The 13324-nt window shown below is 38.9% G+C and overlaps 2 protein-coding genes across 3 annotated transcripts; one reads left to right on the top strand and one right to left on the bottom strand.

Annotated features, from left to right (window-relative positions):
- The first annotated feature begins 178 nt into the window (after nt 1-178).
- Nucleotides 179-7086, top strand: LOC127663124 (ubiquitin-conjugating enzyme E2 A). Its single transcript, XM_052154586.1, has 6 exons — nt 179-377; nt 594-674; nt 1065-1090; nt 5388-5477; nt 5619-5707; nt 5886-7086. Exons 1-6 carry the CDS (start codon nt 334-336, stop codon nt 6012-6014), a joined length of 459 nt encoding a protein of 152 aa, XP_052010546.1. The 5' UTR covers nt 179-333; the 3' UTR covers nt 6015-7086.
- Nucleotides 7087-7276: 190 nt separating this feature from the next.
- On the bottom strand, nt 7277-12639 carry LOC127663101 (NF-kappa-B-repressing factor-like). 2 transcript variants are annotated; one of them, XM_052154539.1, is made up of 3 exons: nt 12364-12639; nt 11752-11876; nt 7277-10001 (listed from the first exon to the last, which is right to left on the bottom strand). In XM_052154539.1, the coding sequence occupies exons 1-3, from the start codon at nt 12534-12536 to the stop codon at nt 7810-7812; spliced, it is 2490 nt and encodes an 829-aa protein (XP_052010499.1). In that variant the 5' UTR covers nt 12537-12639; the 3' UTR covers nt 7277-7809. The 2 variants fall into 2 exon arrangements, with proteins under 2 accessions (XP_052010499.1, XP_052010500.1); XM_052154540.1 differs by lacking the exon at nt 11752-11876 and having other exon boundaries at nt 12364-12579.
- Nucleotides 12640-13324: the final 685 nt, after the last annotated feature.

Here is a 13324-nt window from a genome sequence, read left to right as displayed (position 1 = left end):
TATGGCATATATCGTTTATAAATCAATTCACTCAATTGCATAGTCCCATGCCCCCACATATTTATTTGCAAACATGTTTCGAACCCCTGCTTAATTTACAGCGGTGTGCATGAGTTTACTTTTATTAACAACGCAGCTTTTCTCCACCCCCGTTTCATGATGGTATTGTCCGGTCCTCCACAGAAAACAGGCAGGATGATCCAAGTAAGCGAAAGGCTAACGTCGATATTTTACAGAGTCGATCAAACCAATTAATTAAACCGAAAAATTTAACCCGATTCAAAGTAACAACGTCGATACCTTATGTTAACGTCTTGGTTATCCAACTGAACGATGTCAACCCCAGCAAGACGGCGTTTGATGAGAGATTTTAAACGGTAAGCGACACTGAAAATGCTAAAGGCCCCGGCCCTGGTTGCTTTATGGCAACCGGCTGCTATGGGGGTTGAACAGGTTGACTTTTCCCATAAAAGCTCTTTATTAACGACATTAACCCACTTACGTTTGTATATTTGACCGTCATTTTGCGGTAAATTGTGTATAGTATCGCAGGCCGTGTGTGTAACGTAACTATCGGGTAACTTGTTTTTCAGTCTCCAGGAGGATCCTCCAGCAGGTGTTAGCGGAGCCCCGTCGGAAAACAACATCATGGTCTGGAATGCTGTCATTTTTGGGTTTGTATCGTTTGCCTGTTTGATATCGACGAGCGTTAACAAGATACATTGACATTTTCAGTCTTTTGGAGGTATGTTAGATGACAAGCCATCCTGTTAGCCGTAATTTAACCCGTTTTAAATACGCCTAATGGCCAGTGGTCCTTCATAAGAGGTACTGTTTTTTTAAGCTACTGTGTCCTGAATAGACGACCCTTTGTCGTCTTTCTGTTTTGCTGAAGGAAACCGGTTATAATGCCATTTCCGCAGACTGTTGTGTAAGTTTATTTTTTACTTGCAGCAGTGCATTGGTTTCTTGCACATTGGCCAATGGTTTTACTTTGTTTCATGCTGTCATGTCAAGTTTTGACTATGTGTAATCTGACATCGACCCTTTTCTTGTACCTGCAGCCCTGAAGGAACACCATTTGAAGATGGTAAGTCAAGAACAAACTTTGAACTTGTGTTCAGGTTTGTTTTGCTCTTTGGTTCTTAGATGTTTGTCATTACTGTGTCTGTTTGGTTGATGTAAAGAATATTGTTTAACTCACTTATTTGAAATAACAGCACAAGAAAAGTTAATTTATCTGATTTAACTACAGATATTGAATAGTTTACAGTCAGATTCTGTGTTGTTTTTAATGGCTTATGTCGTGTAATCTGTACAAGTAGAGGAGAAGAGGAAAACATGAACTAAATAAGGTTAAGTGACCAACAAATGACTGTCATTTGGCACTTTCAGATGTTCTTTTTTTTTATTTTTTATAAAGGTTGTTGGTGCACAATCCTGTCAGAAAGGACCTCTGTGTTATTAAGTGGTCTTTAAAGGAATAGTTATAGAAAATTCTAATCATTTGCTCATCCTCATGCCATCCCAGATGTACATTGCATCCGGAAAGTATTCACAGCACTTCACTTTTTCCACATTTTGTTATGTTACAGCCTTATTCCAAAATTGATTAAATTCATTATTTCCCTCAAAATTCTACAAACAATACCCCATAATGACAACGTGAAAGAAGTTTGTTTGAAATCTTTGCAAATTTATTACAAATAAAAAATGAAAAAAAAAAAAAAAAAATCACATGTACATTAGTATTCACAGCCTTAGCCATGACACTCAAGCTCAGGTGAATCCTGTTTCTACAACTTGATTGGAGTCCACTTGTGGTAAATTCAGTTGATTGGACATGATTTGGAACGGCACACACCTGTCAATATAAGTTCCCACAGTTAACAGTGCATGTCAGAGCATAAACCAAGCCATGAAGTCCAAGGAATTGTCTGTAGACCTCCAAGACAGGATAGTATCAAGGCACAGATCTGGTGAAGGGTACAGAAACAGTTCTGCAGCATCTAAGGTACCAATGAGCACAGTGGTCTCAATCATCCATAAATAGAAGTTTGGAACCACCAGGACTCTTCCTAGAGCTGGCTGCTCGGCCAAACTGAGCAATTGGGGGAGAAGGGCCTTAGACAGAGAGGTGACCAAGAAACTGATGGTCAATCTGACAGCTCCAGCTTTTCTCTGTGGAGAGAGGAGAACCTTCCAGAAGAACAACCATCTCTGCAGCACTCCACCAATCAGGCCTGTATCGTAGAGTGGCCAAACGGAAGCCACTCCTCAGTAAAAGGCACATGACAGCCCGCCTGGAGGTTTCCAAAAGGCACCTGAAGGACTCTCAGACCATGAAAAACCACACTTTCTGGTCTGATAAAACAAAGATTGAACTCTTTGGCCTGATTGGCAAGCGTCATGTCTGGAGGAAACCAGGCACCACTCATAACCAGGCCAATACATCCCTACAGTGAAGCATGGTGGTGGCAGCATCATGCTGTGGGGATGTTTTTCAGCGGCAGGAACTGGGAGACTAGTCAGGATCAAGGGAAAGATGAATGCAGCAATGTACAGAGACATCCTTAATGAAAACCTGCTCCAGAGTGCTCTGGATCTCAGATTGGGGCGAAGGTTCATCTTCCAACTGGACAACGACCATAAGCACACAGCCAAGATAACAAAAGAGTGGCTACGGGACAACTCTGAATGTCCTTGAGTGGCCCAGCCAGAGCCCAGACTTGAACCCGATTGAACATCTTTGGAGAGATCTGAAAATGTCTGCGCACCGAAAGCTCCCTGTCCAACCCGATGGTGCTTAAGAGGTGCGTAAAGAAGAATGGGAGAAACTGCCCAAAAATAGGTGTGCCAAGCTTGTACCATCATACACATAGACTTGAGGCTGTAATTGGTGCCAAAGGTGCTTCAACAATGTATTGCGCAAAGGCTGTGAACACTTATGTACATTTTTTTTTTTTTTTTTTTTTTTTTAATACATTTGCAAAGATTTCAAACAAACTTCTCTCACGGTGTCATTTTGGGGTATTGTTTGTAGAATTTTTTGGAAAATAATTAATTTAATCCATTTTGGAATAAGGCTGTAACATAACAAAATGTGGAAAAAGTGAAACGCTGTGAATACTTTCCGGATGCACTGTACATTACTTTTTTTCTTCTTCTGAACACTAAAGAACATTTTTGAAATGAGTTTTCATTTTTGGGTGAACTATCCCTTTTATCTGTTGAATGGCAGTGAATACATCACTGACAGCTAGTTTTCAGCTTGCCATTATAGGAATATTCTGAGTTCAATACACGTTAAGTTCAATCGACAGCATTTGTGGTGTAATGTTAATTACAACAAAAATGAGTTTGGACGTCTCTCCTTTTCATAAAAAAATAGAAGCAGCAAAAATCGAAGTTACAATGATATACTTACAGTGGAAGTGAATGGGGCCAATATTTGGAGGGTGAAAAGGCAGAAACGTGAAGCTTATAATTTTATAAAATAACTTAAATTCATTGATCTGTTTAAACTAATGTATTATTTGATCCGTACAGTTGTTTAAGTCGCAGTTTACAGGAATTACAGGGTTAGACGCATTTCATTGTCATAGCATTTAAGTTCTAAAATTGGATCTATCTTTACACAGAAAAGGTTGGTAAGCGATTTAATCATGCTAAAATTATATTAATATGCATACAATGTTGTGAAAAAGTATTTGCCCCTTCCTGATTTGTTCTATTTTTATATATTTTTCTTACTAAATTGTTTTAGGTCTTCAAATGAAATATAACAAAAACAGTCAACCTTAGTAAACACAAAATACAATTTTCAAATATGTATCTTTTTTTATTTTTTATTATTGAAGCAAAAAAGTTATCCATCACCTGTATCACTCGTGTCAAAAACGAACTGCCCCCTTAAACATAATAGCTGGTTGTGCCACCTTTAGAAGCAGCTGATGCTTCCGAAAACTGGAGATCAGTCTTTAAAAGCGCTGTGGTGACATTTTGGCCCTCTCTTTGCAGAACTGCTTTAGTTCAGCCACATTGGAGGGTTTTCGAGCATGAACTGCCCGTTTAAGGTCCTGCCACAGCATCTCAATCTGGTTCAAGTCAGGACTAGGCCACTCCAAAACTTTAATTTAGCTGGTTTTGACCCATCCAGAGGTGGTCTTATGCCTATGCTTTGGATCATTGATTTGCTCATAAATTCAGTAGTGCATGAGCTTCAACTCATGGACTGATGACCGGACATTCTCCTTTAGGATTTTTTGGTAGAGAGCAGAATTCATGTTCCCCTCAATTATTACAAGTCAACCTGGCCCTGAAGCAGAAAAGCATCCCCACACCATCATGCTACCACCACCATGCTTGACCATAGCTATGATGTTCTTTTACGCCAGATGTAATGGGACCCCTGTCTTCTAAGCATTTCCACTTTTGACTCAGTCCACAGAACATTCTCCCAAAAGGTTTGAGGATCATCAAGTTGTGTTTTGGTAGAATTCACACAAACCTTAATGTTCTTCTGGGTTAGGAGTGGTTTTCACCTCTCCACTCTTCCATGGATGGCATTTTTGCCCATTGTCTTTCTGATAGTGGAGTCATGAACCAGTGACCTTTATTGATGCAAGAGAGGCCTGCAGTTTCTTGGATGGTGTCCTTGGCTTTTTTGTGGCTTCCTGGATGAGTTGTTGCTGTGCTCTTGGAGGAATTTTGGAAGGTCTGCTGCTGCTGGGAATATTCACTACTGTGCCAAGTTTTCTCCATTTGGAGATGATGGGGTACTCAGAGCCTTTAAAATAGCTTTGTAACCCATCAGTTATATTTTTTGGTATCAATTTAGTATGAGATCAACAAAAGAAATCAGGATGGGGCAAATACCTTTTTTTACAGCACTGTATTGTATATGTCTTGTGGCTATACTTATGAAACCGTGAGTATATTAACATTTATGGATTGTATTGTAAGTGCCTAAATGTAACCCTTATTTTTGGTTTTTTTATTTTTATTTTTTTTTAGAAAAGGAGGGGCAAGTTGAAATGATATTTTATGGCAATCGACATTGTGTCACAAATGCTGTTGATGTAGCTTACCTTGTATTAAACCCGGATTATTCCTCTAACAGTGTGTTTGGGCTCAAAAGGAGATTTTCATGCAGTAACACCATGAGTTTTGGGTTATTCCTTGGTGTGAAACTTTTTTAATGTAAACCACATGACTGCTGATTAAAAGGATTGTGCTTGTGGTTCCCAAATACTGTTGACAGCTACTTATAAATACCACTGTGTACTTATGATGTACTTGTCCATAGTAGTGGTTTGGCATGGGTTTTTTTTTTGGGAATTTTTTATTTAAGTGGAGATCATATTTTTCTCTTCTGCTTGTTACAGGAACTTTCAAACTCACAATAGAATTTACAGAAGAATATCCAAACAAACCTCCTACAGTTCGGTTTGTTTCCAAAATGTTTCACCCTAATGGTAAGTTGTACAAACTCACAGTAATCATGTATTTACAAAACCTTCCATTAATTTTGGAATCCCAATGGAGACAAGTGTTTATAGAATGCAGTGTCTTACAATGGAATATAACATTTAGACATAATTGTATATCTGTGGTAGTTTATGCAGATGGTAGTATATGTTTGGACATTCTTCAGAATCGCTGGAGTCCAACATATGATGTTTCCTCAATTTTAACCTCGATACAGGTAACTTGCATAATTTTTGTCCTTTTAAACAGAACTTTCTTTTAGTTTAGATTTTCTTTTTTCTGTTTTGACATGTTTTGCTGGTACATTAAGAATGTTGATTACTTCAGATGACAATTATAATGTTTGCATTAGCATCTGCATTATTCTGGTGTTTAAAATGCCTTTTACTTATCAGTCTTTATTGGATGAGCCGAACCCAAACAGCCCTGCCAACAGCCAGGCGGCTCAACTGTATCAGGAAAACAAGCGAGAGTATGAGAAACGTGTGTCCGCCATTGTGGAACAGAGCTGGCGTGACTGTTGACCCTCCTCACAGTTCACAACGATGAACAATATTCAGCCTCAGCCACCAAGAAGAAAACCACCTTGCAAAGAATAAATTGAAAAACATGTCATGTTTCAAATCATTCTCCACGTACTCAGTAGAGTTGTCTGTTCTGTAGCTGTTGCAAGATTAGAGTGCTGTTGTGTTGTGGTCTCCCTCTTCATGGAGAATGTTATCTTGGATAAGGATAAACCCTAATTTAACAAAATATTATCTCTAGGGTTACTTTCTTTTATTTGGCCTGCCCTCATATTGGAATTTTGTCTTTATCTTAATTCTTGGGTTTATAAGCTGTTTGTCAAGCGAAGGATTTTATTTGGTTGGGTATTAATGTTGTTGGTTTCGGTATTCGATATGAATCCAAGTTTAAGTATCCTTGTTTGTTTTTTTTTATCTCAAAACAAGTATCATAATGTAGCGTATGCCACTTTTCATTTTAAGTTCTAATCAGCAAGAAAGATGGATGAAAGTTGTCTTGAATGGAAAGCATACTTGTTTCTGAAATTTAAGGAGAGCCTATATTGCTGCACTTGGGAAACTGATCTTTCAATCGATACATTATTGAATTGCAATGTACAACATTTTGGAATTGGCCCTTTTTAATCATGTACAAGTGGTTTGTGCTCTTTCAATGCTCAACAGCTCATATGGCTGTTCAAGGTTCTGCCTAAAGACATATCTATTGACACTGTGCTAGTATGTTAGCAGTAGTTGTTTAAAATTACAGTGTCCCACAAAGCCCTTTGCCTCCAAGCACTGGACTCAGAACATTACAAATTGGCAGAGTTGAGTGAGTGCAGATCTTTTTTTTTCTTCTTTTTTTATGTTTACTTTTGTGTCTGTTGCACCCCAGTTGCATGATTTTCTTGCTTGTTTTCCTCCGTTCCAAGTGCCGTTTAACTCATCAGTGTCACATGAACATGCTTTCTTACAGTGTCCATTTTAAATTTATCAAAAGTTTCACAAAAGTTCAAAAGTGTCAGATTTGCACTAGTAACCCATGTAAGAAACTACATTTTATCACTTCTTGTAAATAAACCGTAAAACATAATCTGTGTGTTTTTTTTTTTTTTTCTTGAGCAAAGACAGGAAAGGCAAAAACAGAACTACATTTAGCTAAATCAACTAGGAATGTATTATGACCGGACTAAATTTAATGTGGGTGTCAAAACAAGCAAGACTGGTTGACCGTATTAACAACAGCAAAAAAAACGTGCAGTAAGTCTCAGGGATTGCGTCATATGAAGTTGAGTTTTTAATTTTATGGACAATTCTTCAGTCAACTACCTGCAAATGACAAACATGTTTTCTTATTTAAATATGGTTATTTTCAGAATTCAGGTGTAAATCTTACAATACATTAGACAACTCAGTTAATGTTATATTGTCCATTGTAAAAATATAAAACGTAATATCACTTCTAAGAGGACGACATGCTGCGACAAGGACCCCACTACTAATATCCAATAAATATGATTTACAGGATACATGATATGATTCATTTAGTAAAGTAGCTTGTGTACATCATTTGGCCTTGAGCTAACGTACAGCAAATCTGGACAAATTCTATAAATTACAAAAGGGTGAATGGAGCGAGAGTACACATTGTAACATTATTTGAGAAATTCACAGGTCTTCTAGGCTTGCAGAGTAGTTACCTGCCACATTTCATCTTTTTTCTATTAAATGTTTTACACTTTTCTGAAACAAAAACAGCAAAAGTAACAAGGACAAGTAAAACCGCTTTGCTATAATAAATGGCCATCTATTTGTTTCAGTGTGAGACCTGAGGTTTCACCAGTTCATATCGTCCTACCTGCCCTTCCTGCAAAAGCTGACCAATTAGCTGGTCCTTCTGAACTCTGCGGCTAACCACAAGAAAGCGTTGCTTGCCCTGTCCGTAAGATTTGCTCCGCAGCCCGTACCTTTGGGCTATCTGATGGATCTGCCTGCGCTCTTCATTGTTGAGCTCAGTTGAGAAGCGTAGATCATCTTGGCGATCGGAACTGGCATAATTCTGAATTATGTCCTCAATGTCACGCTTTGTGAGCTGGTTGCCATTCCTGTCCATATCCATACCAAATCCTTCCCTGGTAAACTGCTCTTTTACCATGATAGGCTCAGCAATGCCCTCCCCCTCTCTCCCCAAACCACCACCCGTCCAGCCCATCTTACGGAGTAGCTGATTGCCTATGTTGTCCTCCTTGATCTCCTGTCGCATGGACTCCTCACCGGAACGAGATATAATTTGATTTCTGGAAATTGCATCCACGCTACAATCCTTTCTGAGGTTGGACTTCACCACTGCCTGTGTTCGTCGAAGTGTGGCCAGGGCTTCCTCTGCTGCAATATGCTTAACAGTCTTTTTGGGTCCAATGCCTGCAGCCACATATTGACCATCTAGGTAAACTTCACACCTCCAGCGATGGTCTGGCAGAACTGTAAATTTGTAGTCAGCAGATACCTTGTTAAATTGGGCAGTGTCATTTATTATGCAGATGGAATTATCAGAGTTTTCAAGGATAACCAGTTGACTAAAATGCGCTTTCCTACCACTATGCTGGCTAATGCAGCTGCTGGGCTTATCTGAATTGTTGTTGCCTTCATTCAAATGCTGCTGTTGCTGGCGAGCAGCCTGATTCATTCGCAACTTCCTTACTGCCTCCTCTGCAGCAGAATGTTTTGAGCTCTTTTTACTCCCTCTGGCTTGTGCCACTAGCTCACCTTGCAAGTACACACTACACAGCCATAAACAGCTGTTGGGAACCGTGTGAAAAGTGTAATCAACTTTCATTCGGTTGAACGCAGCAGAGTTGTTAAGTATGCAGATGGCATCGTGTGCATTTTCCATGATAACAAATTCTGTCCAGTGTTTGCTTCTGTCAGGCTCATATTGGCCCTTGGTGCAGGGGGGCTGCTTGTCCTCCGGGTTACGAAGTGGTGGGGGGAGGTTTGGGGCTGGAGCATTAACCTGGCACACCACCAAATCGTTGACGCAATTGCGCTTATACTGCCGTTGCAAAACACGAACCTCCACTGGCCTCATGAAAAGCTTGACAGCCTGTTCTGATGCACGGTCTCTGGCGCCATTTTTGCTGCCGGAGTACCCCGTGGCAAGGTATACAGACTGACACCTCAGTTCGCATGCATATCCATCGGAGAGTACCTTCCTGTTGTTCGGTAGGTCAGAGGGTGGAATATCTCTTAAATTTACATATATATACTCAGGGTTTGTTTTACAGGCCTGAATGCTGCGGCTGAGTATGAAATTGTAATTTGGTGTATCAGGTCCACTCATGAAGGCAGGATCTTGGAGTGTGACCGCGACAGCTGATGCTACTCTGGTAATCAGCCTCTGTTTTTCCTCATCTCTCTTTGGAAGTAAAGAGGTTGGCAGTGAGGGTGTAGGAAGAAGACCAGAACCACTCCTGCTTGGACCATCATATAGCCTGGTGAAAACCTTGCTTGAAGTTGGTCTATCCTGATGCCCAAATCCCAGTCCAGCATCCCAGCCTCCAGACCTTCCAGTGCTGCCGGATCCATCAAAACCATCTGCTTGTGAGAATGAGTCCGACTGTCTGGCAGTGTGTGCCTCATATCTAGCAGTGTACTCCTGCTGCACTGTTCCCATGAAGTTTCCGGTGGGCCCTCTGCTGCCATAGCCTAGCCCACTTGTGCTGGAGGTAGTGTCCTTGCCTCTTTGCTTAGGCCAATCATTGTAAACAAACCTCCTAATCTCAGAAGAGCCAGAGGAGGAAGAGGGGCCATTACCACAGCTACCATTATATGGCTGATGATCTGGTCTTAAATCATTCATCTCACTCCTCCTGCGCTCCTCCTCATTTTCTTTTTCGTCAGTTCCTCCTACTCCACTGTTGCTGTTCCCGCCACTCACAAAGTGTACTGGCTCAAAGCGAGGTCTGGAACCTAATTTTGACATTGGCATATTCCTCAATGTCTTCACACCTAGGATACAGAATTGTATACAATGTAAATGACTTAAATCTATATTTACAGGGTTATATGATAACTTATGTGGATTTGTTCTTAATTAGAAACTTCTAGGTTCAAAACAAGTTAAGCTCAATCAACAGCATTTGTGTCAATGTTAATTACCACAAAAATGAGATTTGACTAATTTCTACTTTTCTTTAATAAAAGTAAAAATCAAGGTTACAGTGAGGCTCTTACAATGGAAGTGAATAACACCAATTTATGGAGGAAATCAGAAATGTGAATCTTATAATTTTATAAAAGCACTTACAGTAATTCTACTGCTAAAGATTGTTTTATTTGAGCTGTAAAGTTGTTTAAATCTGTATTTTTATGGTCAGTTTAGGGCATTTTGTCATCATGGCAATCAAGTTAAATTGGAACAGTAAAATTGGATATAACTTAGTTATAAACAAAGGTTAGTGTTTCATCACGCTAAATGTTAACTCATGTTAACACGCAAATTGTCTTGTTGCTATACTTTAGAAATAGAGACTATTTTAATATAATATTTGTTTTGGATTGGCCCTATTTACTATTTAAATGGGGCAAATTTAAGTCAAAATAAAGTTTTATGATAATAAACATTATGCCACAAATACTGTTGATTGATCTTAACTTGGATAGAACCCCGAATATTCCTTTAAAAGGTATAGTTCACCCAAAAATGTAGTAGACTGCAACAGTCCTGTTCCAGAAGTAGAAATCCCATTAATTATTTTCTATAGATGAACTTGTCTTCAATGATAACTTATAAACCTTTACAGACAGACCTACCATAAGCTCTAAAGTTGTTCATCAATGGTATATGCCTCTGTTGAAGCCATCAGTCTGCATTTTTTCAACTTTATTGTTTAAAAATTGTGTTTGAAAGCAGAGATCTTGAACAACTACATTACCCATGGTCTAGCAGAGAAAGCTTCACCAATCAGAGCACTCAGGCCAAGAAAGCCCACAAAACAAGCCCGGAAGACACAGCTCAATTATATCGGGATATTTTGCAATACATTTATTTTGATTCTACTATAATCAACAACCTAAAAACAATAGTTTTATATTTTCCATCGTTTTATATTAATTTACATAATTTACAATGCTTCATGGGACTGTAGTTCATGCCCTTCTGAAATACTGGAAGTACACAATCTTGTGCATTTTCTTTTTGTCTGATTTTCAAATATTGTTTTGCTTCAAATCAAAGTTTGTAATGATTTGATACACCTTGGGCGCTGGTTGGTTTGGTTTAAGGCTTAGAACTCTATATGAAGGAGTTTATGAAAAGTCCATGGAAACAATGAATAGAGAAAATCTTTTAACAACCCAGACACTAAAAAAGTAGACAGGCACGGTTGCACTCTATTCATGTAATTCCAAACCCACACGAGTTTCTTTCTTATGTGAACATGAAAGTTAGGTTGGCCTCAGTCACCAATCACTTTCATTGCATTTTTCCAAACAAAAAGTGAATGGTGGCTAAGGTTGTGTCACTAACATTTCACCTAACATCTGCTTTTGTGTTTCACAGAGAAAAGAAATACATACAGGTTTGGAACAACATCATGACATGTAAATGGCGACTGGATTTTCATTTTGGGTGAACTAACTCTCTCGTGATTAACCAAGTATTTAAAATTTGATGTAAAAACACAAAATAACCTTTCAATGCTGAATGATATTATTATAAGCAAACATTGTGTCTGCATGTGTACATAGACAGACTTACTTCCATCAGATGAATTTGGCCTCTTTTTTGCTTCAGCGCTTGGTACTAGTTCATAGGAGGGCATTTCGCCAATATCAATCCCTTCTGCCATCTCAAGCGCCTTGTGCATTATTTGAGGGCCATATCTGCCCAAAAAAAGATTAACCATATTATTGACTACAAACGTTGTTTGGCATACTGTTGCAGCACTTTGGTATTATGATCTAGATGCAACTTGCAATGCATGGCCTTTGCTTTTGAGGATGCTCTTTGTGTGCACACAAAACTAATGCCCTGCAGGAAAAAACTGCTTAAACTGGTAGCTGTGTTCTGGAACATGGTAGCTGGTCAACAAGCAACCATATTCCAAAAACCAGCATGACCACCTTGAGCTGGTATGACCAGCTGGTTTCCAAGCTTTGAACAACTAGAAACCAGCTACCATGTCCATGTCCCAAAACAAAGCTACCAGCTTCCAGGTGCATTGGTTTGTCTGCAGTTATATACATTGTTTGTTGATATCAGCCTTGGATCCAGCTGCCAGTTTATCTGGTTCATATTAGATGTTACGGATGATCAAATGGCAAGTGTCCCTATGAAGTACACGAACAAGCCAGCTAATCAAATACCCACCTGCATCCCATGAAAATGTGGTTAACCCACACCATCGAAAGAGCCAGAAGCTTATCAAGAGCATTGTCCTCATACTCTTCGATATGCTTAACTATGAACTGACGTCTAGCGGACCACTGCTTTTCATTCTCGTATTGCTGACGGTAAATATCGACATTACACACTAAACTCATAGTAAAGAGCAGCGGGTTTTATTGAAACACACAGGCCCGGTGTTTGAAGTCTGATCATCCCGGTATCTGACGCACTATAGCGAGCAGCTAACCGGAAACAACGTAGCGCGCGCAGTGTATACTGGGAACTTCAGATGGCCCAATAGTACAGTGGTGCTCAACTGGTTTTACTTCGGGAGCCAGATTTTGGATTGGACATCAAATGGCGACCCATCCTAGTACAAACATAACCTGTATTTGAATGTATCTTAGGTCGCATTATCTTTTATCTTGCATAGTTTTGTTCATGGTTTTCCAGTATAACTGCATGCATCGTGAAATTTCTCTCTCTTTTTCTTTCTTAAAAGTTGATGAGTATTTTGATGAGCCCATTATTTTTTATTATCCAGTTTATTTCTTAATATCAAACATTATTATTACAGAACATATATAGCACAGGAGGAAAACTTTATTCATAATTTGTCCACAAGTCTTGGAGATGCAGATTTTAAAGCCATTTATGTATTTGCCCTTATATTTACAGTGGAACGACATATAAGCACAAGCATAAGGCCATGATGGCCCCTCATTATTATAGTATATTACAATATAGCTAGTTTTTCTAATAATAATAATAAATTACAGTGTTAATGAAAAATAGTACAGATTCTACCTAATTGATTATTTAATTTCAAACTATAACATTTGTCAAAATATAACAGTTACTACTGTAAAATCACGAAACATTTTTGTATGGGTGATTGTGATTATCGTGTATTTTTAAAAACAACAAATTTATTTTGGCACAT

The sequence above is a fragment of the Xyrauchen texanus genome, chromosome 23 (assembly GCF_025860055.1).
Source record: "Xyrauchen texanus isolate HMW12.3.18 chromosome 23, RBS_HiC_50CHRs, whole genome shotgun sequence".
NCBI classification, from domain to species: Eukaryota; Metazoa; Chordata; class Actinopteri; order Cypriniformes; family Catostomidae; genus Xyrauchen; species Xyrauchen texanus.
This window is presented reverse-complemented; position numbering and strand designations above follow the sequence as displayed.

Excerpts from the sequence above, each read along its gene's own strand:
- LOC127663124 (XM_052154586.1), top strand. The coding sequence starts at position 334 with ATGTCAACCCCAGCAAGACGGCGTTTGATGAGAGATTTTAAACG. Across the intron at positions 1,091-5,387 it reads AGGAACACCATTTGAAGATG|GAACTTTCAAACTCACAATA; the intron begins GTAAGTCAAGAA and ends TGCTTGTTACAG. Across the intron at positions 5,478-5,618 it reads CAAAATGTTTCACCCTAATG|TTTATGCAGATGGTAGTATA; the intron begins GTAAGTTGTACA and ends TATCTGTGGTAG.
- LOC127663101 (XM_052154539.1), bottom strand. The coding sequence starts at position 12,536 with ATGAGTTTAGTGTGTAATGTCGATATTTACCGTCAGCAATACGAGAAT. Across the intron at positions 11,877-12,363 it reads CACATTTTCATGGGATGCAG|ATATGGCCCTCAAATAATGC; the intron begins GTGGGTATTTGA and ends TTTTTTGGGCAG. Across the intron at positions 10,002-11,751 it reads GCCAAATTCATCTGATGGAA|GTGTGAAGACATTGAGGAAT; the intron begins GTAAGTCTGTCT and ends TCTGTATCCTAG.